Source organism: Delphinapterus leucas, chromosome X (genome assembly GCF_059928025.1).
Source record: "Delphinapterus leucas isolate spDelLeu-1000000601 "Yukka" chromosome X, BTC_Dleu_Yukka2, whole genome shotgun sequence".
Classification (NCBI taxonomy): domain Eukaryota; kingdom Metazoa; phylum Chordata; class Mammalia; order Artiodactyla; family Monodontidae; genus Delphinapterus; species Delphinapterus leucas.
In genome coordinates this window covers 127,114,873-127,142,553 of record NC_143150.1, presented here as the reverse complement: position 1 = coordinate 127,142,553, position 27,681 = coordinate 127,114,873, and the positions used below count along the sequence as shown (strand labels likewise).

At 46.5% G+C, this 27,681-nt stretch overlaps 1 protein-coding gene and 1 pseudogene across 4 annotated transcripts in view; one reads left to right on the top strand and one right to left on the bottom strand.

Moving 5' to 3' along the window:
• CLCN4 (Cl-/H+ antiporter 4) overlaps positions 1 to 27,681 on the top strand; it is an 80,322-nt gene that overhangs the window by 36,366 nt on the left and 16,275 nt on the right. For all 4 annotated transcript variants that reach the window (XM_022559807.2, XM_089904811.1, XM_089904812.1 and 1 more), the window contains exons 3-10: positions 3,176 to 3,275; positions 7,498 to 7,685; positions 16,099 to 16,221; positions 22,657 to 22,863; positions 22,970 to 23,050; positions 24,025 to 24,570; positions 25,983 to 26,169; positions 26,661 to 27,059. In XM_022559807.2, the coding sequence (XP_022415515.2) occupies positions 3,176 to 3,275; positions 7,498 to 7,685; positions 16,099 to 16,221; positions 22,657 to 22,863; positions 22,970 to 23,050; positions 24,025 to 24,570; positions 25,983 to 26,169; positions 26,661 to 27,059 (1,831 nt within the window). The remainder of the gene's footprint in view (positions 1 to 3,175; positions 3,276 to 7,497; positions 7,686 to 16,098; positions 16,222 to 22,656; positions 22,864 to 22,969; positions 23,051 to 24,024; positions 24,571 to 25,982; positions 26,170 to 26,660; positions 27,060 to 27,681) is intronic.
• LOC115804221 (U4 spliceosomal RNA) lies at positions 1,444 to 1,565 on the bottom strand (annotated as a pseudogene).

Sequence of the window (27,681 nt, the reverse complement as noted above, 5' to 3'; positions counted from 1 at the left end):
GTCTCAGCTGCAGCACACGGGATCTTCGCTGAGGCATGAGGGATCTTTTTGTTGTGGCACGTGGGCTTCTCTCTAGTTGTGGTGGACGGGTTTTCTCTCTCTAGTTGTGGCGCACAGGCTCCAGGGCGCATGGGCTCTGTAGTTGTGGTCTGTAGTTGTGGCGCACGGGCTCCAGGGCGCGTGGGCTCTGTAGTTGTGGCGCACGGGCTCCAGGGCGCGTGGGCTCTGTAGTTGTGGTCTGTAGTTGTGGCACACAGGCTCCAGGGCACGTGGGCTCTGTAGTTGTGGTCTGTAGTTGTGGCGCACGGACTCCAGGGCATGTGGGCTCTGTAGTTGTGGTCTGTAGTTGTGGCACACGGGCTCCAGGGCGCGTGGGCTCTGTAGTTTATGGCACGTGGGCTCTCTAGTTCAGGCGCACGAGTTCAGTAGTTGTGGTGCGTGGGCTTAGTTGCCCCGCAGCATTTGGGATCTTAGTTTCCTGACCAGGGATCGAACCTGTGGCCCCTGCACTGTAAGGTGGACTCTCCACCGCTGGACCACCAGGGAAGTCCCTGGATTTCCTATTTATTTATTTATTTGTTTGTTTGTTTGGTTTTGGCTGTGTTGGTTCTTCACTGCTGTGCGTGGGCTTTCTCTAGTTGCGGAGGGTGGGGGCTACTCTTTGTTGTGGTGCGCTGGCTTCTCATTGCGGTGGCTTCTCTTGTTACAGAGCACGGGCTCCAGGCGTGCGGGCTGCAGTAGTTGTGGCGCGCGGGCTCTAGAGCACAGGCTCAGTAGTTGTGGCACACGGGCTTAGCTGCTCTGCAGCATGTGGGATCTTCCTGGACTGGGGTCAAACCCGTGTCCCCTGCAATGGCAGGTGGATTCTCAACCACTGAGCCACTGAGAAAGCCCTGGATTTCCTTTTCATGGCCACAGGATACAAGAGAGGTGCACTGCCATGCTCTATATGGCTCCTTCTGTGCTACAACAGCAGAGTCCGGTAGTTGCCACGGAGACCAACTGACCTGCCGAGCCGAAAATATTTACTTTCTGTCTCTTTACGGAAAATGTTTGCCAGCCCTTGCTCTAAAGGGTTATGAGGGGAATGATGGTCTCAGGAATGTAGGATTCTGTTAACACAGGGAGGCAAACGGGTGCTCTTACGATGTGTTTAGATGCAGCCATCTGCCTGGAAAGCGTGATCCAGGCTGGCTCCTTCAGCCTTCTTGCTGTTAATCAAAACTACAATGAGGTATCACCACACACCGGTCAGAATGGCCGTCGTCAAAAAAGCTACAAACAGCAATGCTGGAGAGGGTGTGGAGAAAAGGGGACCCTTCTACACTGTTGGTGGGAATGTAAGTTGATACAGCCACTATGGAGACCAGTATGGAGGTTCCTTAAAAAACTGAAATTAGAGTTATCATGTGATCCAGCAATCCCACTCCTGGGTATGTATCCAGAGAAAACTCTAACTCAAAAAGATACATGCACCCCAATGTTCATAGCAGCACTATTTACAATTAGCAGTATCACGCCTCAGATAAACCTCATTGGCTATGATACTGCCACTGCACAAAGCTAACAGCACTATTCACAATAGCCAAGACATGGAAGCAACCTAAATGTCCACTGACAGAGGAATGGATAAAGAAGGTGTGGTACATATATACAATGGAATATTACTCAGCCATAAAAAAGAATGAAATAATGCCATTTGCAGCAACATGGATGGACCTAGAGATTGTCATACTGAGTGAAGTAAGTCAGAGAAAGACAAATACCATATGATATTGCTTATATGTGGAATCTAAAAAAGTGGTACAAGTGGACTTATTTACAAAACAGAAATACACTCACAGACATAGAAAACCAATTTACAGTTACCAAAGGGGAAAGAGGGTGGGGGAGGGATAAATTAGGAGTTTGGATTAACAGATACACGCTACTATATATAAAGTAGATAAACAACAAGGACCTACTGTATAGCACAGGGAACTATATTTAATATTTTGTAATAACCTATAATGGAAAAGAATCTGAAAAAGAATATATATATAGGTATAACTGAATCAGTTTGCTGTACACCTGAAATTAACATTGTAAATCAACTATACTTCAATTAAAAAAAGAAAGTTCGGGGCTTCCCTGGTGGCGCAGTGGTTGGGGGTCCGCCTGCCGATGCAGGGGACGTGGGTTCGTGCCCCGGTCCGGGAGGATCGCACATGCCGCGGAACGGCTGGGCCCGTGAGCCATGGCTGCTGAGCCTGCACGTCCAGAGCCTGTGCTCCGCAACGGGAGAGGCCACAGCAGTGAGAGGCCCACGTACCGCAAAAAAAAAAAAAGTAAGTTCTTGGAACTTCCCTGGTGGCGCAGTGGTTAAGAATCCACCTGCCAATGCAGGGGACATGGGTTTGAGCCCTGGTCTGGGAAGATCCCACATGCCACAGAGCAACTAAGCCCCTGTGCCACAGCTACTGAGACTGCGCTCTAGAGCCCGCGAGCCACAACTACTGAGCCCACGTGCCACAACTACTGAAGCCCGCACGCCTAGAGCCTGTGCTCCGCAACAAGAGAAGCCACCGCAATGAGAAGCCCGCGCACCGCAACGAAGAGTAGCCCCTGCTCGCCACATCTAGAGAAAGCCCGCGCACAGCAATGAAGACCCAACACAGCCATAAAGGAAGGAAGGAAGGAAAGAAAGGAGGGAGGGAGGGAGGTAGGGAGGAAGGAAGGAAGAGAAAGAAATTAAGTTCGTTCTTGTTGTTAACATGTAGCCTGGAAAATGAAAGAAGGAATTGAAGTCTTTGTCAAAGAGGGTCTTTTGTGAACAGACCTTACGATTTAGGCTAAAATAATGATTTGTATTCAAAACGGTGACACCAAAGTGATGTCTTCCTTCAGAATGGCTTTGAAATAATCAAAGATCACATCACACTTAGTGAGGTTTTTTTAAGTAAGTGAATTTTTTTGGATTCTTTGGAGACTACAATGGCATCTTTATAGCTCTGTGAACTAGAAAGCCCATTTAACCACTGTGCTAGGTAACTGAAAGAATCACGTTAGCGGCAGTCTAGTTGCTTCATTATATTTGTTTTCTCAACCACTGTGTTTCCTGAGGAAACAGTTTCAGAGAAGGAAGCCTGAATTGGAAAGTGTATCCACATCAGCTCCGATATCTTTCTGCTTCTAGATAACCAGCAAAAGCAAGGAGTCCATATGGGAGTTCATCAAGAGCTTGCTGGACGCCTGGTCGGGATGGGCGGTGATGCTGCTCATTGGCCTGCTGGCAGGTACGTGGAGTGTTTCTCTTGTACTTCAGGCAAGGGGGCTGTTACTTGAAATACCTAAGGGCACAATACACGACGATACACTTAACATAAATCTATCATCAGTAAAGCAAAAAGACCCCAAGGCACGGACAGGCCCAGGTACGGTCATTGGAGCGCGGTACCGAGAAGGCGGGTTGGCCCTTTCCACACTGTACAAAGGTTTACTGCCATGCTGGATTTTATTGAAAACACACATTTCACATTCTATAGTACTTGGCCACGTAGAAGGCGAGAAAGGACGGGAACATGTTGATCTCTAAAAATAAAACATCATATGAGACTGGCCTTTACTAACACCGGCAGGCCCTGAGATGAATTGTAAACATCGAGAGACGCTCACAGTAACGCGAGACACCACAGGGTCTGAGGTAGGCCCGGGGCGGGGGGGTGCCTCCAGCCCTTGGGTTGTTCTGACCCTCAGGGACTCCGTGTCCTTCATTTTTATAATCCCAGCACCATGTTTGTGAGCAGTAGCTGTTTCCAGAATGAATGAATGAGTATCTGGAGGGGACACCTCCCCTTTTAATAGCAAATGCACAGCCCTCCATGGAAATTGTTTCCTGAAACTTACTTGCTTTTAGGAGGCTGTGAAGGTTAATGTCTAAGGAGAAAAAAATTTGATCATGCTGAAGAGATTCCCTTAAGAAACTCCCCCTGCCTGTAGTAACACGCTAGTTCTGGCTATAGGACTGATCAGAGAATGGCTGTGTGATACAGGTTGAATATAGTACATACTCGCAGAGCACCTGTGGGGCATAGGGTAAAATTTTGTGATTAGAGGACTTTGATTTCTGGCTGCCCTGTCACTCGTTACATCTGCAATGGTAGGAGGGGCCTGGTTGCCGGGGAGGGGCTCCCTCTGCCTGGCATGTCCTAAAGGGCCCAGGAGAGTGCTGAAGGGGCAGTCCTCTCCTTCCGGCCACAGCAGCTACCCACCCATTCCGCCCATCCTGTCCTTCCCCTCCCAGTGGCGCTCCCGGTATATATTGGGAGCAGTGCTGGGAGGGAATTCGAGTTCATGGACATATGGCGTTTTGCCACCCATTCGTTTGGCTCTATGAAGTCCTTTAAAGGTAGGTGGGGGGGGAGGGCGGGGAGGGTAGTTTGCTGCGAACTTTGATGTCCTTCTTTAGCATAGATTTATAAAACTGTACCCTGTGTTATTCTTGGCTCCTGGGAAGGAGTGATGAATACGGGAAATGAAGGAATCAGAGTAGATGTCTTGGCGTCCTGCTGGAGTCACGCAGCATAGATTTATCAACTGATCTCAGAGCCCTGTCGGGCTCTCTTTAACAAGTCAGATACCGACCATCGGGCTTCACTGTTAATCCGATTTCCATCAGTTCTTTCAGGAAGAATCACCTGGGGAATTAAAAAAAAGTGCTGCTGCCCAGGCTTCAGTTAAATAGTAGCTCCCTGGAGATGACACCCTATCATTGAGTAAAGCCCCCTTTCCCCTGTGATTCTAATATGCAGCCAGGGGTGAGGACTGCTGGAGAAGGGCGATCCCATGGTCACATTAGCAGATGAACATAGGAGGGAGGCAAGAAAGAGATGATCTTGGCAGTGAAGGTGGCGAAAGTGTTCTTTTGATCTGGATGAAGGAGAAGTCAGAAAACTGCCCCATTCACTTCCCCGTTCCCCAGTGGAGAGCCCCAGGGGTCCCACTGTCTGGCCTGTCACCTCCGTAGTGGCAGGCAGCCCGGCATTATATTCCGACGCCCAAGAGGGAGAGGCCCAAGCTGCGGCTCCTCTGCAGGGCGTTAACCAGGAGCCACCACTGGGTGTCGCTGTTGTTCCACACAAGGCAGTTTTTGTTCCAATGTCGTCATCTGCTTGAGGTGTTCTCTGACCACCTTTTCTAAAAGCACGTCTCCCTCTCTGAGCCTCGTCGCCCTCGCCCACTATATGTATGTATGTGTGTGTGTGTGTGTATGTAACAGCTTTATTGAGATATAACTCACATACCATACAGTTCACCTAGTTAAAGTGTACAACTTGGTGGTTTTTAGTGTATTCACAGTTTTGCAACCGTCACCAAGGCCAATTTTAGAACATTTTCATCAGCTCCCAAAGAACCTTCCTACCCTTTAGCTATCAGCCCCAGTGTCCCTAGCCTCCGCTCAGTCCTGGGCAACCGCTAATCTACTGGCTGTCTCTGTAGATTTGCCTACTCTGGACATTTCATAAAATGGAATCATACAATATATGGTCTTTTGTGACTGGCTTCTTTTACAGCATAACGTTTCCAAGGTTCATCCATGCTGTCGCATGTGTCAGCGCTTCATTCCTTTTTGTTGCCATTGTAGGTGGACCACATTTTGTTTCTCCATTCAGCAATTGATGGGCATATGTGTTGTTTCCACTCTTTGGCTTCTGTGAATATGCAGTTGTGAACATTTGCGTCCATGTCTTGTGTTGGGTGTATGTTTTCATTTCTCGTGGGCAGATGCCTAGGAATGGAAGTGTTTGGTCAGGTGGTGACTCCTTGTTTAACTTTTTGAGGACGTGTCCGACTGTTCTCTTGCACCATTGTAGGAAATGGCTGCCATTGGAACGTGCTGTATTCTCCTCTCTAGCACCTACCACCTTCTGTTGGAGCCCCTCATTTACTTACTTATTCAGTCTAGTGTCTTCTCGCACAAGCTGAGATTCCGTGAAGGCAGGGACCTGAGTTTGCTTTGTTCACTGCTGTACCCCAGGGTGTGGAACAGTACGTGGCACGTAGTACGTAGGTGCTCAATAAATAGCCCTTGAGTGAATGGATGGACCTGAGTTTCCTGATTTTCATTCGTTTGTTGCTCTCATTCATTCAACATGGATATATAGTTCCAGCTATGTACCTGACGTGAATACAATGGCCCTTGCCCACTTAAAGGGGACACAGGGTCTAGACACCTGGCTTGATCCCCACTGTGGCACACAAACCAGACAAGAGACTCCCCCCACCCTTATAGACTAGTTGGAGTGTGTGTGTGTGCATGTGAGGGGTGTGTGTGTGTGTGTGTGTGTATACACATATATATAAATACTGATCATATCAGGATGTGATAGGTATGGTGATGAGGAGTGCCTGGGAAGTATACTTAGCCCAGACTTAGGAAATCAGGGGAGGCTTCCTGAAGGAGGTGATATAAATGCCAGCATCTGGAAGATAAATAGGAGCTTGGCAGGTTGGGGGAGGACAGTGCTATCTGAGGCGGTGCAGAGAGGAGGGCCTGGTGTGCCAAGGAACACTGTGCGGGCAGGGTGTGGGATTCGTGATGGAGAGAGAGGAGCCTGGAGAGAAACGTGGGAACGGCGGTCAGAGCCTGCACGCTGCTGAGGATTCGGGTGTTCTGGGTAGAACAGTGGGCGACTGCTGATGGAACCAGGAGAGTGGCAAGGCCAGGTCGCCTGAGGCTGGCGTGTGGCTGCCTTTGGGGAATTGATGTTCTAATAAGGATCCAGTAAAAGTGTGAAAAGTTTGGTAGCGCAAAGGTATTCCCTGCCTTTGTAAAAGACTGGAATGGGTTATTCTACAAAGAGACCTAAAATGGCCTTCTCTGACCCACTGCACACTCGATTTTATCCCACTCCTATCGGCCTTTAAAGTAGTTACTTACTTATGCAGCTCCTCAGTCCTTTATCCATAATTTTTTAAAAATCCAGAAAGTTCTAACAAGTAAGATTTTTCAAGCTGGATTCCATTTGATGGGGAAACTTTATTTCAATGACGAGGCTGTTATAAATCGTTTTGTCTCCATTTTGTCTGAATTGTCAGGTTTCCTGGAGGATATTCATGTGTGTGATCCCAGCATCCTGCCCCAGAAGCCGCTGAGGGGGTTACATGATTTATAGGGTGTAGGTACCCTGTTTCTAAGATTCGGAAGGGCTGGGTTCTGAAAGCCGCTCGGCCCCAGGGGCTTGCGGTGGGCTCAGTGCTGCGGGTCTCTCCCTCCCACCCTATCGAAGCCCCCCGAGGACAGCGTATCATTGGCCTTTGTGTCTCACTGGGCTGGCCACCACTTTTGCCACACCTGGTGCCCTACCACTCGCTCAGGTGACCTCAAGACTGAAGAAAGAGAGTTCCTGGGTGCGTGGCAGCCTGGGGCACAGGCATCTCCGCCTGGCCCTCCGGGCGCACGTGCTACCCTGGCCCATGCCGGCCGTCCTTCTGAGTGGCTCTCGCTGCTTCTTCCAGGCACCCTGGCCGGGGTCATCGATCTCGCCGTCGACTGGATGACAGACCTGAAGGAGGGCATCTGCCTGTCCGCCTTCTGGTACAGCCACGAGCAGTGCTGCTGGGCTTCCAATGAGACCACGTTTGAGGACAGGGACAGGTGTCCCCTGTGGCAGAAGTGGTCGGAGCTGCTGGTGAAACAGTCGGAGGTGGGTGCAGGGGCGGGTCCTGGCTGGGAGCCCCGTGGCTGGTGTGGGGGGACGTCCGAGCTCTCACCTTGCAGTGTCTGTCCTGACCGTCGTCGTGGCTACTACGAGTGCCACTTGCCACTTGGCTTTTTCTAGCTCTAGGGTTCAAACTTCACTTGGAAAATCCTTTCCCACTGTTTCATGTGCACGATGTGTGTATTTCCTTTAAACCCTTTTGTTTGGCTTTATTTTTCTTACTGAGAGTGATCTCTTGATCATGCTGAAGAAACAGGGTTGCAATGCGATGGCTTTTAGGATATTCAGAGTTGTGCCACCATCACCTCGATCTAATTTTAGAACTTTTTTTTTAACATTTTTTTCATTCAAACAGAAAGTCACAAAAATTATAATCATCGTCATCAGTTCACTCAGTCCCATGTAATTATTTTCATCTTGATCTTTGGTTAGCACTTTTATGAATGCATCAGTTTTCCATTAGAGTTCTGAACATGCTTATTCATTCAGTTCAGCAGTATAGTCAGTTACCAGAAACCTGTACTTGTCAGAGTCTTTGCCATGAGTTCCTTGAAGATGAAACCCTTTTATAGGAACGTTTTTGCAAAAGCATCAGAGTACACCCAGAACGGTCTGTAAATGACAGAAGACTTAAAAATGGCCACGGTTAAAGATGTGATGAAAGTTCATAATGATGCAATTGACAAGGAAACTTAGTTATTTCTGAGATATACATTTTAAAGTAATAACTAGAATTATGACTTATAACATTATACCAGAACATATAAGATTTTTAGGAATTTCATGTAATGTCTGAAACATTTATATTAACATATTTGCATACAAATAACCCAAAGAAAGTTTAGTATTAGTTGTTTTTTTTCTTTTTATACAACACGTTCTTATTAGTCATCAGTTTTATAGACATCAGTGTATACACGTCAATCCCAATCGCCCAGTTCAGCACACCACCATCCCCACCCCACTGCGGTTTTACCCCCTGATGTCCATACGTTTGTCCTCTACATCTGTGTCTCAACTTCTGCCCTGCAAACCAGTTCATCTGTACCATTGTTCTAGGTTCCACCTACATGCGTTAATATATGATATTTGTATTTCTCTTTCTGACTTACTTCACTCTGTATGACAGTCTCTAGATCCATCCACGTCTCAACAAATGATTCAATTTCGTTTCTTTTTATGGCTGAGTAATATTCCATTGTATATATGTACCACAACTTCTTTATCCATTCGTCTGTCGATGGGCATTTAGGTTGCTTCCATGACCTGGCTGTTGTAAATAGTGCTGCAATGAACATTGGGGTGCATGTATCTTTTTGAATTATGGTTTTCTCTGGGTATATGCCTAGTAGTTGGACTGCTGGATCATATGGTAATTCTATTTTTAGTTTTTTAAGGAACCTCCATACTGTTCTCCATAGTGGCTGTATCAATTTACGTTCCCACCAACAGTGCAAGAGGGTTCCCTTTTCCCCACACCCTCTCCAGCATTTGTTGTTTGTAGATTTTCTGATGATGCCCATTCTAACTGGTGTGAGGTGATACCTCATTGTAGTTTTGATTTGCATTTCTCTAATAATTAGTGATGTTGAGCAGCTTTTCATGTGCTTCTTGGCCACCTGTATGTCTTCGTTGGAGAAATGTCTATTTAGGTCTTCTGCCCATTTTTGGATTGGGTTGTTTGTTTCTTTAATATTGAGCTGCATGAGCTGTTTATATATTTTGGAAATTAATCCTTTGTCTGTTGATTCGTTTGCAAATATTTTCTCCCATTCTGAGGGTTGTCTTTTTGTCTTGTTTCTGGTTTCCTTTGCTGTGCAAAAGCTTTAAAGTTTCATTAGGTATTTGTTTATTTTTGTTTTTATTTCCGTTACTCTAGGAGGTGGATCAAAAAAGATCTTACTGTGATTTATGTCAAGGAGTGTTCTTATGTTTTCCTCTACGAGTTTTATAGTGTCCGCTCTTACATTTAGGTCTCAAATCCATTTTGAGTTTATTTTTGTGTATGGTGTTAGGGAGTGTTTTAATTTCATTCTTTTACATGTAGCTGTCCAGTTTTCCCAGCACCACTTATTGAAGAGACTGCGTTTTCTCCATTGTACATCCTTGCTCCGTTGTCATAGATTAGTTGACCATAGGTGCGTGGGTTTATCTCTGGGCTTTCTATCTTGTTCCATTGATCTATGTTTCTGTTTTTGTGCCAGTACCATATTGTCTTGATTACTGTAGCTTTGTAGTATAGTCTGAAGTCAGGGAGTCTGATTCCTCCAGCTCCGTTTTTTTCCCTCAAGACTGCTTTGGCTATTCGGGGTCTTTTGTGTCTCCATACAAATTTTAAGATGATTTGTTCTAGTTCCATAAAAAATGCCATTGGTAGTTTGATAGGGATTGCATTGAATCTGTAGATTGCTTTGGGTAGTATAGTCATGTTCACAGTATTGATTCTTCCAATCCAAGAACATGGTATATCTCTCCATCTGTTGGTGTCTTTAATTTCTTTCATCAGTGTCTTATAGTTTTCTGCATACAGGTCTTTTGTCTCCCTAGGTAGGTTTATTCCTAGGTATTTTATTCTTTTTGTTGCAGTGGTAAATGGGAGTGTTTCCTTAATTTCTCTTTCAGATTTTTCATCATTCGTGTATAGGAATGCAAGAGATTTCTGTGCATTCATTTTGTATTTTGCAACTTTACCAAATTCATTGATTAGCTCTAGTAGTTTTCTGGTGGCATCTTTAGGATTCTCTATGTATAGTATCATGTCATCTGCAAACAGTGACAGTTTTACTTCTTCTTTTCCAATTTGTATTCCTTTTATTTCTTTTTCTTCTCTGATTGCCATGGCTAGGACTTCCAAAACTATGTTGAATAATAGTGGTGAGAGTGGACATCCTTGTCTTGTTCCTCATCTTAGAGGAAATGCTTTCAGTATTTCACCATTGAGAATGATGTTTGCTGTGGGTTTGTTGTGGATGGCCTTTATTATGTTGAGGTAGGTTCCCTCTGTGCCCACTTTCTGGAGAGTTTTATCATAAATGGGCGTTGAATTTTGTCAGAAGCTTTTTCTGCATCTATTGAGATGATCATATGGTTTTTATTCTTCAATTTGTTAATGTGGTGTTATCACATTGATTTGAGTATGTTGAAGAATCCTTGCATCCCTGGGATAACTCCCATTTGATCATGGTGTATGATCCTTTTAATGTGTTGTTGGATTCTGTTTGCTAGTATTTTGTTGAGGATTTTTGTATCTATATTCATCAGTGATATTGGCCTCTAATTTTCTTTTTTTGCAATATCTTTTTCTGGTTTTGGTATCAGGGTGATGGTGGCCTCATAGAATGAGTTTGGGAGTGTTCCTTCCTCTGCAATTTTTTGGAAGAGTTTGAGAAGGATGGGTGTTAGCTCTTCTCTAAATGTTTGACAGAATTCACCTGTGAAGCCATCTGGTCCTGGACTTTTGTTTGTTGGAAGATTTTTTTCTTTTGCGGTATGCGGGCCTCTCACTGTCGCGGCCTCTCCTGTTGCGGAGCACAGGCTCCGGACGCGCAGGCTCAGCGGCCATGGCTCACGGGCCTAGCCGCTCCACGGCATGTGGGATCTTCCCGGACCAGGGCACGAACCCATGTCCCCTGCATCAGCAGGCAGACTCTCAACCACTGTGCCACCAGGGAAGCCCTTGTTGGAAGATTTTTAATCACAGTTTCAATGTCATTACTTGTGATTGGTATGTTCATATTTTCTATTTCTTCCTGGTTCAGTCTTGGAAGGTTATACCTGTCTAAGAATTTGTCCATTTCTTTCAGGTTTTCCATTTTTTTGGCATAGAGTTGCTTTTAGTAGTCTCTTAGGATGCTTTGTATTTCTGCAGTGTCTGTTATAACTTCTCATTTTTCATTTCTAAATTTATTGATTTGAGTCCTCTCCCTGTTTTTCTTGATGAGTCTGGCTAATGGTTTATCAATTTTGTTTATCTTCTCAAAGAACCAGTGTTTAGTTTTATTGATCTTTGCTATTGTTTTCTTTGTTTCTATTTCATTTATTTCTGCTCTGATCTTTATGATTTCTTTCCTTCTGCTAACTTTGGGTTTTATTTGTTCTTCTTTCTCTAGTTCCTTTAGGTTTAAGGTTAGATTGTTTATTTGAGATTTTTCTTGTTTCTTGAGGTAGGCTTGTATAGCTATAAACTTCCCTCTTAGACCTTCTTTTGCTGCATCCCGTAGGTTTTGGATCATCGTGTTTTCATTGTCATTTGTCTCTAGGTATTTTTTGATTTCCTCTTTGATTTCTTCAGTGATCTCTTGGCTATTTAGTAACGTCTTGTTTAGCCTCCATGTGTTTGTGTTTTTTACGTTTTTTTCCCTGTAATTCATTTCTAATCTCATAACGTTGTGGTCAGAAAAGATGCTTGATATGATTTCAGTTTTCTTAAATTTACTGAGGCTTGATTTGTGACCCAAGATGTGATCCATCCTGGAGAATGTTCCATGCACACTTGAGAAGAAAGTGTAATCTGCTGTTTTTGGATGGAATGTCCTATAAACATCAATTAAATCTATCTGGTCTGTTGTGTCATTTAAAGCTTGTGTTTCCTTATTAATTTTCTGTCTGGATGATCTATCCATTGGTGTAAGTGAGGTGTTAAAGTCCCCTACTATTACTGTGTTACTGTCAATTTCCTCTTTTATAGCTGTTAGCAGGTGTGTTATGTATTGAGGTGCTCCTGTGTTGGGTGCATATATATTTATAATTGTTATATCTTCTTCTTGGATTGATCCCTTGATCATTATGTAGTGTCCTTCCTTGTCTCTTGTAACATTCTTTATTTTAAAGTCTATTTTATCTGATATGAGTATTCCTACTCCAGCTTTCTTTTGATTTCCATTGGCATGGAATATCTTTTTCCATCCCCTCACTTTCAGTCTAGTTCTGAAGTGGGTCTCTTGTAGACAGCATATATATGCGTCTTGTTTTTGTATCCATTCCACGAGCCTGTGTCTTTTGGTTGAAGCATTTAATCCATTCAAATTTAAGGTAATTATTGATATATACGTTCCTATTACCATTTTCTTAACTGTTTTGTTTTCATAGGTCCTTTTCTTCTCTTTTGTTTCCGACTTAGAGAAGTTCCTTTAGCATTTTTTGTAGATGGTTTGGTGGTGCTGAATCCTGTTAGCTTTTGCTTGTCTGTAAGGCTTTTAATTTCTCCGTCGAATTTGAATGAGATCCTTGCTGGGTAGTTATCTTGGTTGTAGGTTCTTCCCTTTCGTCACTTTATCATGCCACTCCCTTCTGGCTTGTAGAGTTTCTACTGAGAAATCAGCTGTTAACCTTATGGGAGTTCCCTTGTATGTTATTTTTCCTTTTTCCCTTACTGCTTTCAATAATTTTTCTTTGTTTTTAATTTTTGCCAGTTTGATTACTATGTGTCTTGGTGTGTTTCTGCTTGGGTTTATCCTATATGGGACTCGGTGCGCTTCCTTTACCATGTTAGGGAAGTTTCAACTATAATCTCTTCAAATATTTTCTCTGGTCCTTTCTCTCTCTCTTCTCCTTCTAGGACCCCTATAATGCAAATGTTGTTACGTTTAGTGTTGTCCCAGAGGTCTCTTAGGCTGTCTTCATTTCTTTTCATTCTTTTTTCTTTATTCTGTTCCACAGCAGTGAATTCCACCATTCTGTCTTTCAGGTCACTTATCCGTTCTCCTGCCTCAGTTATTCTGCTATTGATTCCCTCTAGTGTATTTTTCACTTTAGTTATTGTATTGTTCATCTCTGTTTGTTGTTTAATGCTTCTAGGTCTTTGTTAAACATTTCTTGCATCTTCTCGATCTTTGCCTCCATTCTTTTTCCAAAGTCCTGGATCATCTTCACTATCATTATTCTGAATTATTTTTCTGGAAGGTTGCCTATCTCCACTTCATTTAGTTGTTTTTCTGGGGTTTTATTTTGTTCCTTCATTTGGTACATAGCCCTCTGCCTTTTCATCTTGTCCATCTTTCTGTGAATGTCTAGAACATTTTCATCGCCCCCCAAAAATCCTTGTACAGAACGGCAGTCACTCCCCATTTCCCCCCAAGTCTGCCAGCCCTAGGCAACCACGAATCTACTTTCTTGTGTCTGCAGATTTCCCTGTTCTGGACATTTCATGTAAATGGAATCATACAATCTGTGGACTTTTTTTTTTTTTTTTTTTTTCTGTACGCGGGCCTCTCACTGTTGTGGCCTCTCCCGTTGGGGAGCACAGCCTCCGGACGCGCAGGCTCAGCGGCCATGGCTCACGGGCCCAGCCACTCTGCGGCATGTGGGATCTTCCCGGACCGGGGCACGAACCCGTGTCCCCTGCATCGGCAGGTGGACTCTTGACCACTGCGCCACCAGGGAAGCCCCTGTGGACTTTTGTGTCTGGCTTCATTCACTTAGCGTAATGTCTTCCAGATTCGTTTGTGTCGTACCATAGATTGGTACTTTACTCCTTTTCACGGCCAAATAACATTCCATTGTCTGGATAGAGCACATTTCATTTCTCCACTCATCAGCTGAGGAACATGGGTTGCTTCCACTTTTGTGCTATTATGAATGATTTTGCTTTGAACGTTTGTCTACAGGTTTTTGTGTGGACATATGTTTTCATTTCTTTTGGGTAGATACCTAGGAGGGGAATTGCTGGGTCACATGGCAACTCTATATTTAACCTTTTGAGGAGCTGCCAGACTCTCTTCCAGAGTGGCTGCACCACTTGAGACTCCAGCAGCAGTGTATGTGGGTTCCAGTTTCCCCACATCCTCACCGACCCCAGTTGTTATCTGGTTTGGATTATAGCCCTCCTAACAGGTGTGAAGTGCTGTCTCATTGTGGATTAAGTTACCATCTTCCAGTGCATCTTAGGAACACGTTACAGAGGATGTTTGTGGGCCTTCTGTGATGGGAATATCCCAGGCCCAGGGGATGTAGCAGTGAAGCACAGACCTGTTGCTTGCCTTCATGGCACTCCAAGCTTCAGATCCACATACACATCTTAGCTGGGGAAAAGGGTTAATTTCTAACCGAATTCAGTGGTTACCACAATGACTGTGGGTCATCGACAGATCAGAAGCCCAGGTGAGGGGGAGTTAGGTTGGAACGATTCACATTAGGGGCAATGTGAGGACCATTCAAGCTAGAAGTGTTCTTGGAATATAGATGTGATCTCTTTATTCTCCTCTTCCCTCTCCCGCTCTCTTGCCCGATTGACTTAATGCAGCTGAAGACATTTGGAATGCACTTTGCCATTTGCTAAACCTCTTTCTCAGTGGAGCTGAAAATTAATTCCTTCAAATCTCAGAAGTAGACCGGGATCTTGAAATCTCACACATTCTCAGTGCTCTCCATTACTTCCAAAAATACAAAAATAAATTCTCTACTTGAGTTGATGGAGGTGGGCAGGCAGAATTGGCTGGGCACCATGTTTGATTTCTTCTCTCCTATTTTGGGGGGAAATATGGCTGTCTCGCTTTTCAGCCATTTCTAAGATTTATACTTTGATTCAAAGAATTACTGTTAGTAAGGGTGAGACGTTATTTTTAGTCTCAAAAAAGTCCATTTTTCACTAGGTGAAATGTATTTCTCTGTCTGATTTCTCACCACATAGGGTGTGAATATCTGTGATTGTTAAGGCTAGAGCCGTCTCCTGGAGCGTGTTTTTGCGTTTTACAGGCACACGTGCAGCCGTGCCCACAGCCTGGCTTGTAGGTGCCCTCACTTTCCCTCTCCATCACGTGCGGCATCCAGATGGTGGCAAGAAGCTGAGGCCTGGAGAATTGTGGTCTCTGCTCGCAGACCAGGTCCTCAGCCTCAAAGACCTCAGACTGTGTGTTTGGTTCAGAAAATGTTCCCCACACATCAGATAATTTGAACTATTGGGGCGGGGCCTGAGACTCTGCATTTCCAGCCCATGCCCAGGTCCAGGGACCACATCTGGGTAGCAGTATTCTAAAATGCAGTTCCCACACTTCCTCATTGGCAGGGCAGCTGCGTGCTGCGGCACGGGTGTGGCCTTCATGAAAGCAAAGAGGCTGATCCACCATACACGAGACCAAACAAACCTTCCCGGGGCTCGAAGGCAGAATTTTCTGTTACACCTTTCACTAACTTGAGGGCCTGGAGCGATTAAAACCAAGCCTCGTTCACAGTTTCTGTGACTGCTGAGACCTCACCTGGTAGAAGGTGTGTGTACACAGCTCCCGGAGAAGCAGCCGGCGCTGTGTGTGTGAACCGACTGTAGCATAGCAGCAGCTGGTAAAGCCAACCCTGCCTCTTCGCTGACACAGGACCCGGAGAGAAGCTGCCTGGCGGAGGGGCAGGCGCGTCGCTCGGCTCTGACGTGGCTCACGTGTTCTTTCTTGTTCTGTGTCTCGTTTAGGGTGCCAGCGCTTACATTTTGAATTACCTAATGTACATCCTGTGGGCGTTGCTGTTTGCGTTTTTGGCCGTCTCCCTGGTACGAGTATTTGCGCCATACGCCTGTGGCTCTGGTATACCTGAGGTGAGTGGAAGCTGAATGAATTTCTTTTGTGCCAATAATAAGAATAGCAAATGTTTACGTGGCACTTCTGTGCTAAGCACGGTTCCAAGCATTGGACATCTGTTCACTCATTTAGTCCTCACAGGGAGCCTATGAGGTAGGTACTGTTATTCTTCATTTGATGGTTGGGGAAACTGAAGCACAGAGAGGTTAAGTAACTTGCCCAAGGTCACTAAGCCGGTGAGCTGGGAGTCGAATCCAGCTGTCTGGCTTTATACTCTGTTGCTTCTCAGATGCCTAAATTCTTGTCTTTACAAACCAGGCATCACTCTTAAAGCCTGTGGAGTCAGAGTCCATTAACCACACACACACAAACATGGCACTCTAGTAACTCATAAGTGCGTCTGTGATAGAATGTGAAAGAGGACAACAGTGGAGGTTTACTGCTCAGAAAGCTTACTCATGAGTAAACTCCCTTGCCACGTTTTGCTCTTCTGGTGACAGGGTAATAGCAATCTTTAAAAAATGAATTCCACGTTCAGTACATGCGCCGTGAACGCACCCTTGTGAGTTTAGAGTTCTTATAAATATTTTTCAGCACTTTCTTGTAACCAGAGTATGAGGGAAGTGACCTCATCGATCAGGAGGAATGCCCAAGACCAAACTTCAGACCAAGGAGATCTGCTGGGTTAGAATAATGATACTTGAGCAAATTCCCGAAAAGCCCAGACAGTAAAACTTTTAGCCAGAAATCATTTTAAAAGCACTTAGATGATCATTCTAATCATTGCTGTTCCATTCTCCTTCAAGTCGGTGCTTCAGCAGTGCCCGTAGACGGCGGAGATGCCGAGTTGATAAAGATGTGAGCGGTCATGGCAGTGCACCCACACTCTTTGGCGGTGTCGCCAACACCGCTGCTGGTCTGGGCAGTTCATGCAAAGGGCTGGGGTAATTAAAGGATCATCGAAAGGAAAGCTCAACATTGTCTTGATCCAGGAAAAGATAAAAAAAAAAAAGACTATTTCATGCTGAACTTTGGATGGTTTATTTGAGCGTGTTGCTGCAGGAGCCTGAAAAATAAGCTGCAATAGCATCCTGTTTCCTCGGTACAGCCACTGCTTCTCTAAGGCACCATATGCATTCCTAAAAATCACAAAACTGCATCATCAAAACCACACAGCTTGTGGGGAAGATGGGGCGAGCGGCACAGGACTCAGAAACTTCACTGGTGACACATGAAAAAGATGGGAACCTCATAAAAGCAGTAGCAGAGTTAGACACACATTAAATGGTTAAGAAATGTGTGAATACTCCCCTAGTGCATGCGTGAGCTGGGAGTCGTCTGAGACGTGTGCCTGTGTGCATTTTGTGTATCCCTGCACGGCTCGATTCGCAGCTGCAGTTTTCCGCCTTGTGTTTCTCTCAGATGAAATTGTGCAGAAACAGATGCGAAATTGGCATTATGCTCAAGTTCTGCCCTGACGCATGAATCACACTGGAACAAATTTGGGTTTTCCAAACAAGTGTTCAGGCAGAACTGACTGCGTTTTATTGGATATCGAAGACCGAAGGCACCCGGGACACTAAAAAGAACAGATTACTGTTGGCATCTCGGTTTCTGATCGCAATGCCCAACAGCACGCGCTTTTGGACTCCAGCCGCCTATCAAAATAAGGAGATGGCCAGTGGGGAACTGGTGGGGAATTTAAAGCAGCAATAAAAGATGTGGGGGCAATCCCATCTTCCCCTTCCAAGAACCAGAGGTGCGTGGCTCAGCTCGTAGACAGACAGGGAACTCTATCTGGGAGGGGCTGGCTGGACCTGGTCTTCGTCCAGAGCGGGCATCTTTATTTGTGACAGCTGAACTCAAAAGGAATAAACTACTGAGTTGAGCATTGTTTCCCGTGTGACAAAGCACAAGGAACACATTGACGTGGATAAAACTCATAAAAGCGGTATCAAGTGAAAAAAGTAAGTTGCAGAAGAATATCTAAATAAAGTATGAATCTATTTATGTAGAGTCCCTAAAACAGCCAAAATGAAACAAGCATACTGTTTAGTGATATACATATGTGCTAAAGCTATAAAGAAAGGCAAGGGAATGATTGGAGTGGGGAGGAAGAAGGTTCCACTGAGGAAGCAAACACAGGGCTTTCAAAGGTACCTGCTCTTCTGTCCTAAACTTGGTAGTGGGTACATGAATATGCTTTCAGCCGTATATAATATGTAACAGGTTCATGTCTCTATTTATAAAAGAGTTCACAATAATCTTTTCAAGTACCAGGAGCCCAATGGAGATTTCATAATTAAGCTTTGGTTATTATGACTCAGTAGTAGAAATTTTTCCCTATTATTATAGTAGAGCTTGAAATTCCTAACCTAAGGGTGCAATACCTACCCCAGTTCTTGGAGGAGAGGGGCAGAGTGAAAAGTAAGCGCAAATAAGTAGTTCCTGGATATAAAGAATGTCCTTCCAGTTAAAACCCAACGGACCATGCAAAAGCTCTACTCAGTTTGAGATACAGGGCTATTCTTCACTTCAGGAAAGATACTAAATGAGATCTTTAGAAAATAAACTTCCCATCGTAGGAGGTGATTGGCAGTGTCAGAACAAACTTTGAATGCAGTGCACTTCTGAACAGTTTAAAAATCACTCATCCGGGCTTCCCTGGTGGCGCAGTGGTTGAGAGTCCGCCTGCTGATGCGGGGGACACGGGTTCGTGCCCCGGTCTGGGAAGATCCCACATGCCGCGGAGCGGCTGGGCCCGTGAGCCATGGCCGCTGAGCCTGCGCGTCCGGAGCCTGTGCTCCGCAACGGGAGAGGCCACGACAGTGAGAGGCCCGCATACCGCAAAAAAAAAAAAAAAAAATCACTCATCCTTTATAATGTTTGCTTCTGAAACATTTAGATTACTTTGGATGACAGTGTTACTGACCAGGGTTCTTGACCTCCTTGATCAATAGAAAGTGATCAGAGGCCAGGCAAGAAATTCAGGCAAGGCTTTATGGGGGCCCGAGCTGCAACAGGCGGGGAGGGAGAACAAGTACAGGTGCCCTTGCTGGCTTACTTGCTGGGGGGCAGAGCGAGTTGGTTCCTGATATGCGGTGAGGGGAGGAGTGTGTCCAGGGGTCCGGCCGCAGGGGAGGCTTAGGGGGTCTGCCCACCCCTTTGGTGGTGTTGAGTGCAGGGGGCATGCGCAGTGCCCTGCTTTTGTTTCCGGCTCTTCAGAAGTGGCAGTGGGGCTTTTTGGTCTCTTTGTACCTTGTTGTCCAGAATTTGCCCCAACTGGGCATGCATGCAGTTACTTTTAGTCCCTTATACTTTCTTTGTATTTTGTTGCTAGGTGTTTGTCCAGGTGCAAGCATTGCAGCACTGCAGCAAAGGGTCCCAGGTCCCAGCCAGTGTCAAAAACTCCTTTGAAACATTAAAAAAAATACAAATTTAGAGACCATTTCTTTTCTGTGTAATAAATGCTCTTGTATTAGCTCTACAAAGCACATTTAAAAGTCCACACTAGTTCTTGGGCTTCAGAACTTAGAGCGAACTGGGCAAGGATGACTCTACTACTGTCTGCTTCATTCATAGAACCACTGTGGACCGTATAAGAAATCATGTCCTCCTAGGGACTTGCCTGGTGGCGCAGTGGTTAAGAATCTACCTGCCAATGCAGGGTACACGGGTTCGAGCCCTGGTCCGGGAAGATCCCACATGCCGTGGAGCAACTAAGCCCATGCACCACAACTACTGAGCCTGTGCTCTAGAGCCCGCGAGCCACAAATACTGAGCCTGCGTGCCACAACTACTGAGCCCGCGTGCCACAGCTACTGAAGCCTATGCGCTTAGAACCCGTGCTCCGCAACAAGAGAAGCCACAGCAATGAGAAGCCCGCGCACCGCAACAAAGAGTAGCCCCCGCTTGCCGCAACTAGAGAAAGCCCGCACGCAGCAACGAAGGCCCACCGCAGCCAAATAAATAAAATAAATTAAAGAAAAAAAAAGAAATCATGTCCTCCTAGAACTTACTTTGAGTTGATGTTTCAGTTCTATACAATGTGAACTCTCTCACAAATATTTATTTGCCAGAGAGGTTTTAAAGTTACCAGCGTCAAGTCACAAATGTGCTGCAATACATCGCCCTAAAGCCCTGCTTGACTCAGTCTCTGTTGATCCAAATTAAAGCAAGCGATTGGATTCTGGCATCTACTGGGAATGAATTTGCCTTCTTTAGTCCCTAATTTGATCATGACAATTTTATAAAGTCATTTTAGAGAATTACAAAATACCTCTTACATTGTTCAATTCACCACATGTCATGGCTGGCAAAGGCTCAGGTAATTTAGATGCTTGTAATTTTCTAAATGGTATTACGCTCTTCAACTGTACCCTGGGGTCCAAATCCACATTAACTAACTGACAAAAAATTATAGATAATTTTATTCTAGGCAACACAAAAGGGCAGGATTGTGGCAGGCATACTGAAACGTCCCTTAAATAAAGGGATCTGAGATCCCCAGAGCACAGGCTCAAATAGGCCCACTAGCACTAGTTAAAGACCAGTTTAACCACCGCTAGTTTGTCTGCCTTTAGTTAAAGGCTAGTTCAAGAAATACCATCTGATTGTAGAGCTGGAAGCCCTCACTCGTGTTCTCTAGGAAGGATCTTAGTGAGTTCTTTCGAACAGATGCCCACACGCTCGCTCACTGTTGGTCTTCCTCCTTGAATTAAGAAACAGAACTCTATCAAGAATTCCTGAGATGGAGATGGTCCAGTCACACCCCTGTAAAATTGCTAGGATTAGTTCACTTCACGACCCTCTCCAAATCATCACAGGTGACATGATGCTAAAGAGTGTTTCAGGACCGCCCTTAAATATTGAGTAATTAGGAATACCTGTACTGCTCTTCTCAGGACGAGAGCAGTGCTTCTCTACCTGGACTGCATTTTAGAATCACCTGGGGAGGCTATAAACCTCCTATGCCCAGGATACACCTCAGACCAGTTACATCAGATCTCGGGGTGGGGGGATAACTCGTCCTCACTGGTGCCTAATTAATTCTCCAGGTGATGCCAGGGAGCGCCGGTGGAGGACAGTAATAGCTATTTGAGAAACTGATTTCTTGGCGCCCACTAGGAGGCTCTTTGACGTTATGTAAACATCCTGACGGTGACAAGAGCTGAGACTGTCCCATTATGTATTATACAATGGGAAAACGGATACTGACCATGAATTTCATTAGCTGACTCACTCAGTGTCTAATAAACCTCTGATTACAGGCTTGTAAATTGCTAGCTGGGCAGTAAACATTCACTCCATTTCAGTCAGTCGCGGGAGAGGTTGAAGGTAAAATGTTTCTTACCCATTGGTGATGCTTCCGTATCCAGAAGAACCCTGTTTTGGGGGAAGAGGACTCCAGTAGATGAAGTTAATCACTGAGATTGGCACCCCATTGAATTCTAAAAGCGTTATGCAAATTCACGTGCACATTTAGGGAGAAAGCCATTATTTGGCATTTACAAAACAGTTGCAGGTCTGAAAGTGGAGCACGAGGCAGCTCCACCTGTAGTCAAAGTACTTTTCAGTACAAGGGGGCAAGATTCAACGGAAGGAAAGGGGTTGCCATGGATTCAGATACCCTTACATCCCCCAGAGGTGCGTTATTAGAATGTTGAGCATCTTCTTTTTCCAATATTGTATTAAGAATATTTTCAAACATACAGGAAAGTCAAAAGAATTGAACACCCATATACCCCTGGCCTGCTATCAGGGGTTGGCAGACTTTTCCGATAAAGGGCAGAGAGTCAATATTTTGGGCTTTGTGAGTCAAGAGGCAAAATTGAGGAGCTATTCTCACTAAAAGGCTGGTAGTCTTGTTTACATATTACATTTAAAAACATTAAAAGCCCTCTTAGCTCGTGTGTCATACACAACAGGCCGTGGGCTGGATTTGGCCCATGGGCCATAGTTTGCTGGCCCTGATCTAAAAGTTCAATTGATATTTTGTTGTATTTGCTTTGTCACATAGCCAGCCAGATGTCCCTTTATCTTGGCCATCTTTCAGTAGTGAAAAATTAACAGTTAAAATCAATAGATACAGAACAGTTAAAATCAATTTTCAACACAACAGAGGGTAAAATGCACAGGATAAATGCCATAAATAAAATGAGACTCTGATAATTACTTATTCAGTCCTCGTTATGATCTCTCATTACTCTCGGAATTATTAAGATTTACTATGCATTGAAATTGTTTCAGGGTTCCATTAATATATAAAATTAGGCGTTAATATAAATTCTCAATATAAAATTATAGCTAAATGAACAACTAAAGCAGCCTGTCCTCCATATGATTTAGTGAATCTCAGTTTGAAAGATGCTTCTCAGAGGAGGGAGAAGTTACTTTCCTAGCCGTGGCGCTGAAGCGGCTCACTCCCCATCGTTCTCCATCCTGTGTTTCAGATAAAGACCATCTTGAGCGGCTTCATCATCAGGGGCTACTTGGGCAAGTGGACCCTGCTGATCAAGACTGTCACCCTGGTGCTGGTGGTGTCCTCGGGCCTGAGCCTTGGCAAGGAAGGGCCGCTGGTGCACGTGGCATGCTGCTGTGGCAACTTCTTCAGCAGCCTCTTCTCCAAGTACAGCAAGAACGAGGGCAAGAGGCGCGAGGTGAGCAGGTGCAGGATGAAGCGCCCTCCCACCCTCTCCAGGCTCACCAGTACCCGCTGATTTGCCGGAAAGGCCTCGGGCTGACGGGGAGCTCTTTGCTTCGCAGGTGCTGTCAGCTGCGGCCGCTGCTGGGGTCTCTGTCGCCTTTGGTGCTCCGATCGGGGGTGTGCTTTTCAGTCTGGAAGAGGTGAGCGTGGGCTCTGGAGGGCCCCGTGGTTCTGAGCGCCGAGGAACACATGGGGGGGTCGGGGCGGCAGGAGGCTTCCCTCTCTAGCCCTCTGAGGACTAGATGCGAAGGAGGATTGAGAGATTCCTGCAGCTCATTAAGGAGCCGCAGTGTTCGCCATGAAATACGTGTTTTCGAGTCCTGTTGAAAAATTGCCAGTGTGATTTCTGGGGGGAGATTTGCAGTCTCCTCTCTCTTTTTCATAAACAACACAATGAAGCATTTTTATGTTTTGCAACGCAAATGGATCTAGTCCAGCAGTTGGCCCACGTTGTCTGTAAAGGGCCAGGTAGCAAATATTTTAGGCTTTGCGGGTCTCAGGGCTCGGTCGCAACCACTGGGCTCTGCCCTTGTAGCGTGGAGGGCGCTGCAGACAACACGCACGTGCGCGGCGTGGCTGCCTTCCAACAAGACCTTCCCTATGGGTGCTGAAGTTTGAATTTTATATCATTACCACTTGTCACTAAGTCTTGTTCTTTTGAATATTTCACATGTCACAAAATAATTCTCTCTTCCCCCACCCATTTAAAAATGTACAAACCGTTCTTAACTCATGTGCCCTCCAGATACGTTTGCTGGGCCAGGGGTTTCAACCCATGATCTGTTGCCTGGAGAATCAAATCAGAGATTTCTTTTCTTTTAGGAGGGTCTCTGTGCCATAAACAGAACTATGATGAAGTGTTCTCATTTCTCTTAAAAAATAGCTCAAACACACCTTGACTAGTATCCGTTCCAATTTTAGACATAGAGTCCTTTAAATATCTTTGTTAGTGCATTTGGGCCATACGCACACCTAGGTTGAGGAAGTGCCCATCTTTGGTCTTGAGTGTGACTTTGTGGCCTATGTCAACAGGTGGCTGCTGATCAGGGGCTGGGGCTCTGGGCAGCTCTTTCTTCCGCCAGTTTCTGATTTTCCACCTGTTCGTTGGTCGCAGGTCAGCTACTACTTTCCCTTAAAGACCTTGTGGCGGTCCTTTTTTGCGGCCCTGGTGGCAGCCTTCACGCTGCGATCCATCAATCCCTTTGGAAACAGCCGCCTCGTCCTCTTCTACGTGGAGTATCACACGCCCTGGTACATGGCCGAGCTCTTCCCCTTCATCCTGCTTGGGGTCTTCGGGGGCTTGTGGGGAACCCTGTTCATCCGCTGCAACATCGCCTGGTGCAGGAGGCGCAAAACCACCAAGCTGGGGAAGTACCCGGTGCTGGAGGTCATCGCGGTGACCGCCATCACTGCCATCGTCGCCTACCCCAACCCCTACACGCGCCGCAGCACGAGCGAGCTCATATCCGAGCTCTTCAATGACTGCGGGGCCCTCGAGTCCTCCCAGCTCTGTGACTACATCAATGACCCCAACATGACGCGGCCCGTGGACGACATCCCCGACCGCCCGGCCGGGGTCGGGGTTTACACGGCCATGTGGCAGCTGGCCCTGGCGCTGATCTTCAAAATCGTCATTACCATATTTACCTTTGGCATGAAGGTAAGTGAAGGAGAGGGAAGGTGTCAGAGGAGGGAGGCAACCTCTGTCCTTCTGGGGATAGCACCCTAGTCCCCAGAATAAGACTGTGACGAGGGGAAAAGGGGAGGTGACCTTATTGAACGTTCTCATGCGCAGGGCACTTGACATTGTTTTAATCAACAAGAAACAACGCTTGTGATAAACAGCAAGCCTATGGAATAGAGATTTATAACCCCATTTTACAAGTGAAGAAGCTAAGGCTTGGAGTATATCATTCATATGGAGACGTGTACAGCTTGGTGAATTCTCACAAAACATACACGCTTGTGTGACCAGCACCCAGGGTCAGGAGCAGAACACTGGGAACCCTCCAGAACCCCCTTGTATTCCATGACTGTTGCTTTTTGTGGTATTCTTACGAATTAAAAAAAAAAAAAGTCTAGGGACTTCCCTGGTGGTCCAGTGGTTGAGAATCCGCCTTCCAATGCAGGCGACATGGATTCAATCCCTAGTGGTAACTAAGATCCCGCATGCTGAGGGGCAACTATGCCCACCTGCCACAGACTACAGAGCCCACGCGATCTGGAGCCCCCATGCCACAACTAGAGAGAAGCCCACGCGCAGCAATGAAAGATCCTGCGTACCACAACTGAGACCCGACACAGCCAAAATAAATAAATAAATATTTTAAGAAGTCTGAGAAGCTGTGCACTTGGGTGCAGTGGTCAAACACAAACCTGAATTTTTGCCTTAAGAACAAGGAAGGATGAACGTTATTAAACAGGTGACTGTCTCTGATGCAAAGGTATTTATTTTCTTCTGGTGCCTGCTGGGAGAAGTCTGCTTTGAAGTTACAGGGGATTAAATGATGGGGGGATAAGGGGTGCTGAGAAAGGAACAATTTCCTCAGGAATGTCTCACACTCTGGAAATCACACCTGAGAATCCAAACTTAACTTGAATTTGGGTAAAGATCCACTTGCATCCTCAGGTTGATGACCTGTGAACAGTTGAGGCCTTGCTTTTCCATTTTCATGCTGTGGCTTGACATTTAATTTTAAAAGCTAGTCTGAATGGCACGTGAGGGGAGAGAGAAAGTGGTGAGTATCTCAAGTGACAGATGTGCAGTTTGAATGTTATTTGTAGTGGGGCTTATCATTCTTTTATCCACAGCAGGCAAACTAGGCCAGCTTTTGAAGGCAAGGAAATGAAAGTGTAAAATTGCATTTTCTTCAAGTCACAGTAGATACGAGCAAGCAGGTGAAATCACTGGTCCCATGGTTTCCCAGGTGACCCATGTTTTGAAGCATTGCCCCTCCTTTGAAGACCGAAGCAAAATGCAAGCTCGTCGAGGGGGGCCTGAGTTTCCCGGCGGCGGGGCGGTGGGAACGGGGCCCCCTTCCCTCATGCTTCTTTCCCCTGTGCTCCCCGCAGATCCCGTCCGGTCTCTTCATCCCCAGCATGGCTGTGGGGGCCATGGCAGGCAGGATGGTGGGAATTGGCGTGGAGCAACTGGCTTACCATCACCACGACTGGATCATCTTTAGGAATTGGTGCAGGCCCGGAGCAGACTGCGTCACCCCAGGGCTCTATGCCATGGTGGGAGCTGCCGCCTGCCTAGGTACCGTGTGTGTGTGTGTGTGTGTAATGTGAGTAGCAGAGGGCTTTTCTCTGCTCAGTCATCCAGGGACCCAGGCTGATGGGGTCTCCACCATCTTGCAGCTGTACCATCTACAGTAGTGGATAGTCTCTGCAATTTTCCAGCTCGAGGGGTTCTGGTAGAGAGCGATGCTTGCTGAGTCAGAAACCTGCAAAGCCCAAATAGGCTCCACTCACCAAAAAGCAAGGCGTGTGGTCCTGGGTGAATAGACAACTCGCTGTCCCTCATGGGAGAAAAGCCCCTCAGGGAGATGTGACTTACGGCTCCTGATGCAAGGCTGTGTTTACCGAGCCTGGCCTCTGTCCCAGAGGTCCGAGCCTGGGCGCCGTGTTGGACTGTCTCAGTAGAACAGGTGCCAGGAGGGTAGAGCCGGCTTCTTGGTTTCCACAGTTCATGTCCTCTTGCGGGCGTGGAGTCGAGTCCTGCAATTTCATTCCTCCCTTTGGTTGCAGGTGGAGTTACCAGGATGACGGTGTCGTTGGTGGTCATCATGTTTGAATTGACGGGTGGCCTCGAGTACATCGTGCCCCTGATGGCGGCAGCCGTGACCAGCAAGTGGGTGGCTGATGCCTTTGGGAAGGAAGGCATCTACGAGGCCCACATCCACTTAAATGGGTACCCGTTCCTGGACGTGAAGGACGAGTTCACCCACCGCACGCTGGCCACCGACGTCATGCGGCCAAGGCGGGGGGAGCCGCCGCTGTCCGTGCTCACCCAGGGCAGCATGACCGTCGAGGACGTGGAGACGCTCATCAAGGAGACCGACTACAACGGCTTCCCCGTGGTCGTCTCCAGGGACTCGGAGCGCCTCATCGGGTTCGCCCAGAGGAGGGAGCTGATTCCTGCTATAAGTGAGTAAAGCAGGGAGGCTCACGTTTCACGGAGACGAATGGCACCTCTGTGCCCCGACATTCTCAAAGAGGTTCGACGGAGTGCATGAGGGTCGGAGGGCTTCAGCCCAGGGTCTCTCACGCTTTAATGCTTATTCGTTTCACCTGGGAGTCTGGCCAGAATGCCGTAGGTCTGGGGTGGGACCCGAGACTCTGCATTTCTCCCGAGCTCCCTCTCAATGCTGCTGCTGCTGCCCCCAAGTCACACCGTGAGGGACAGTGTCTTGTCGGAGGCAATTCTTGGCTGGACACCGACCACCACATTTGCAAGCAGCCCCCTGGGCCGCTCCCGCTAGGACACACGCGCTCCGCCTTTTAGGGACTTACTGGGCGAAGCTCAGCAGGAAGCGGTAGGAGAGCTTGGGCTGGCCGGGCCAGCTGCTCGCAGAGACAGACTTCCAGGCAGGCTGACCGACTCAGATGCTGAGCCCTTTGCCTCAGACGCCTCCCTCGGCGCCGCTCAAGCCCTTCACTTCGCCACGATGTCCGGTGCCATCAGTTAGAGACCCACGTGGGTGCAGTCAGTTCCGTGGGATGCTTTTCCTCCTCGTGCGCTAACTGGATCAGCTGGGCTGAGGGGCAG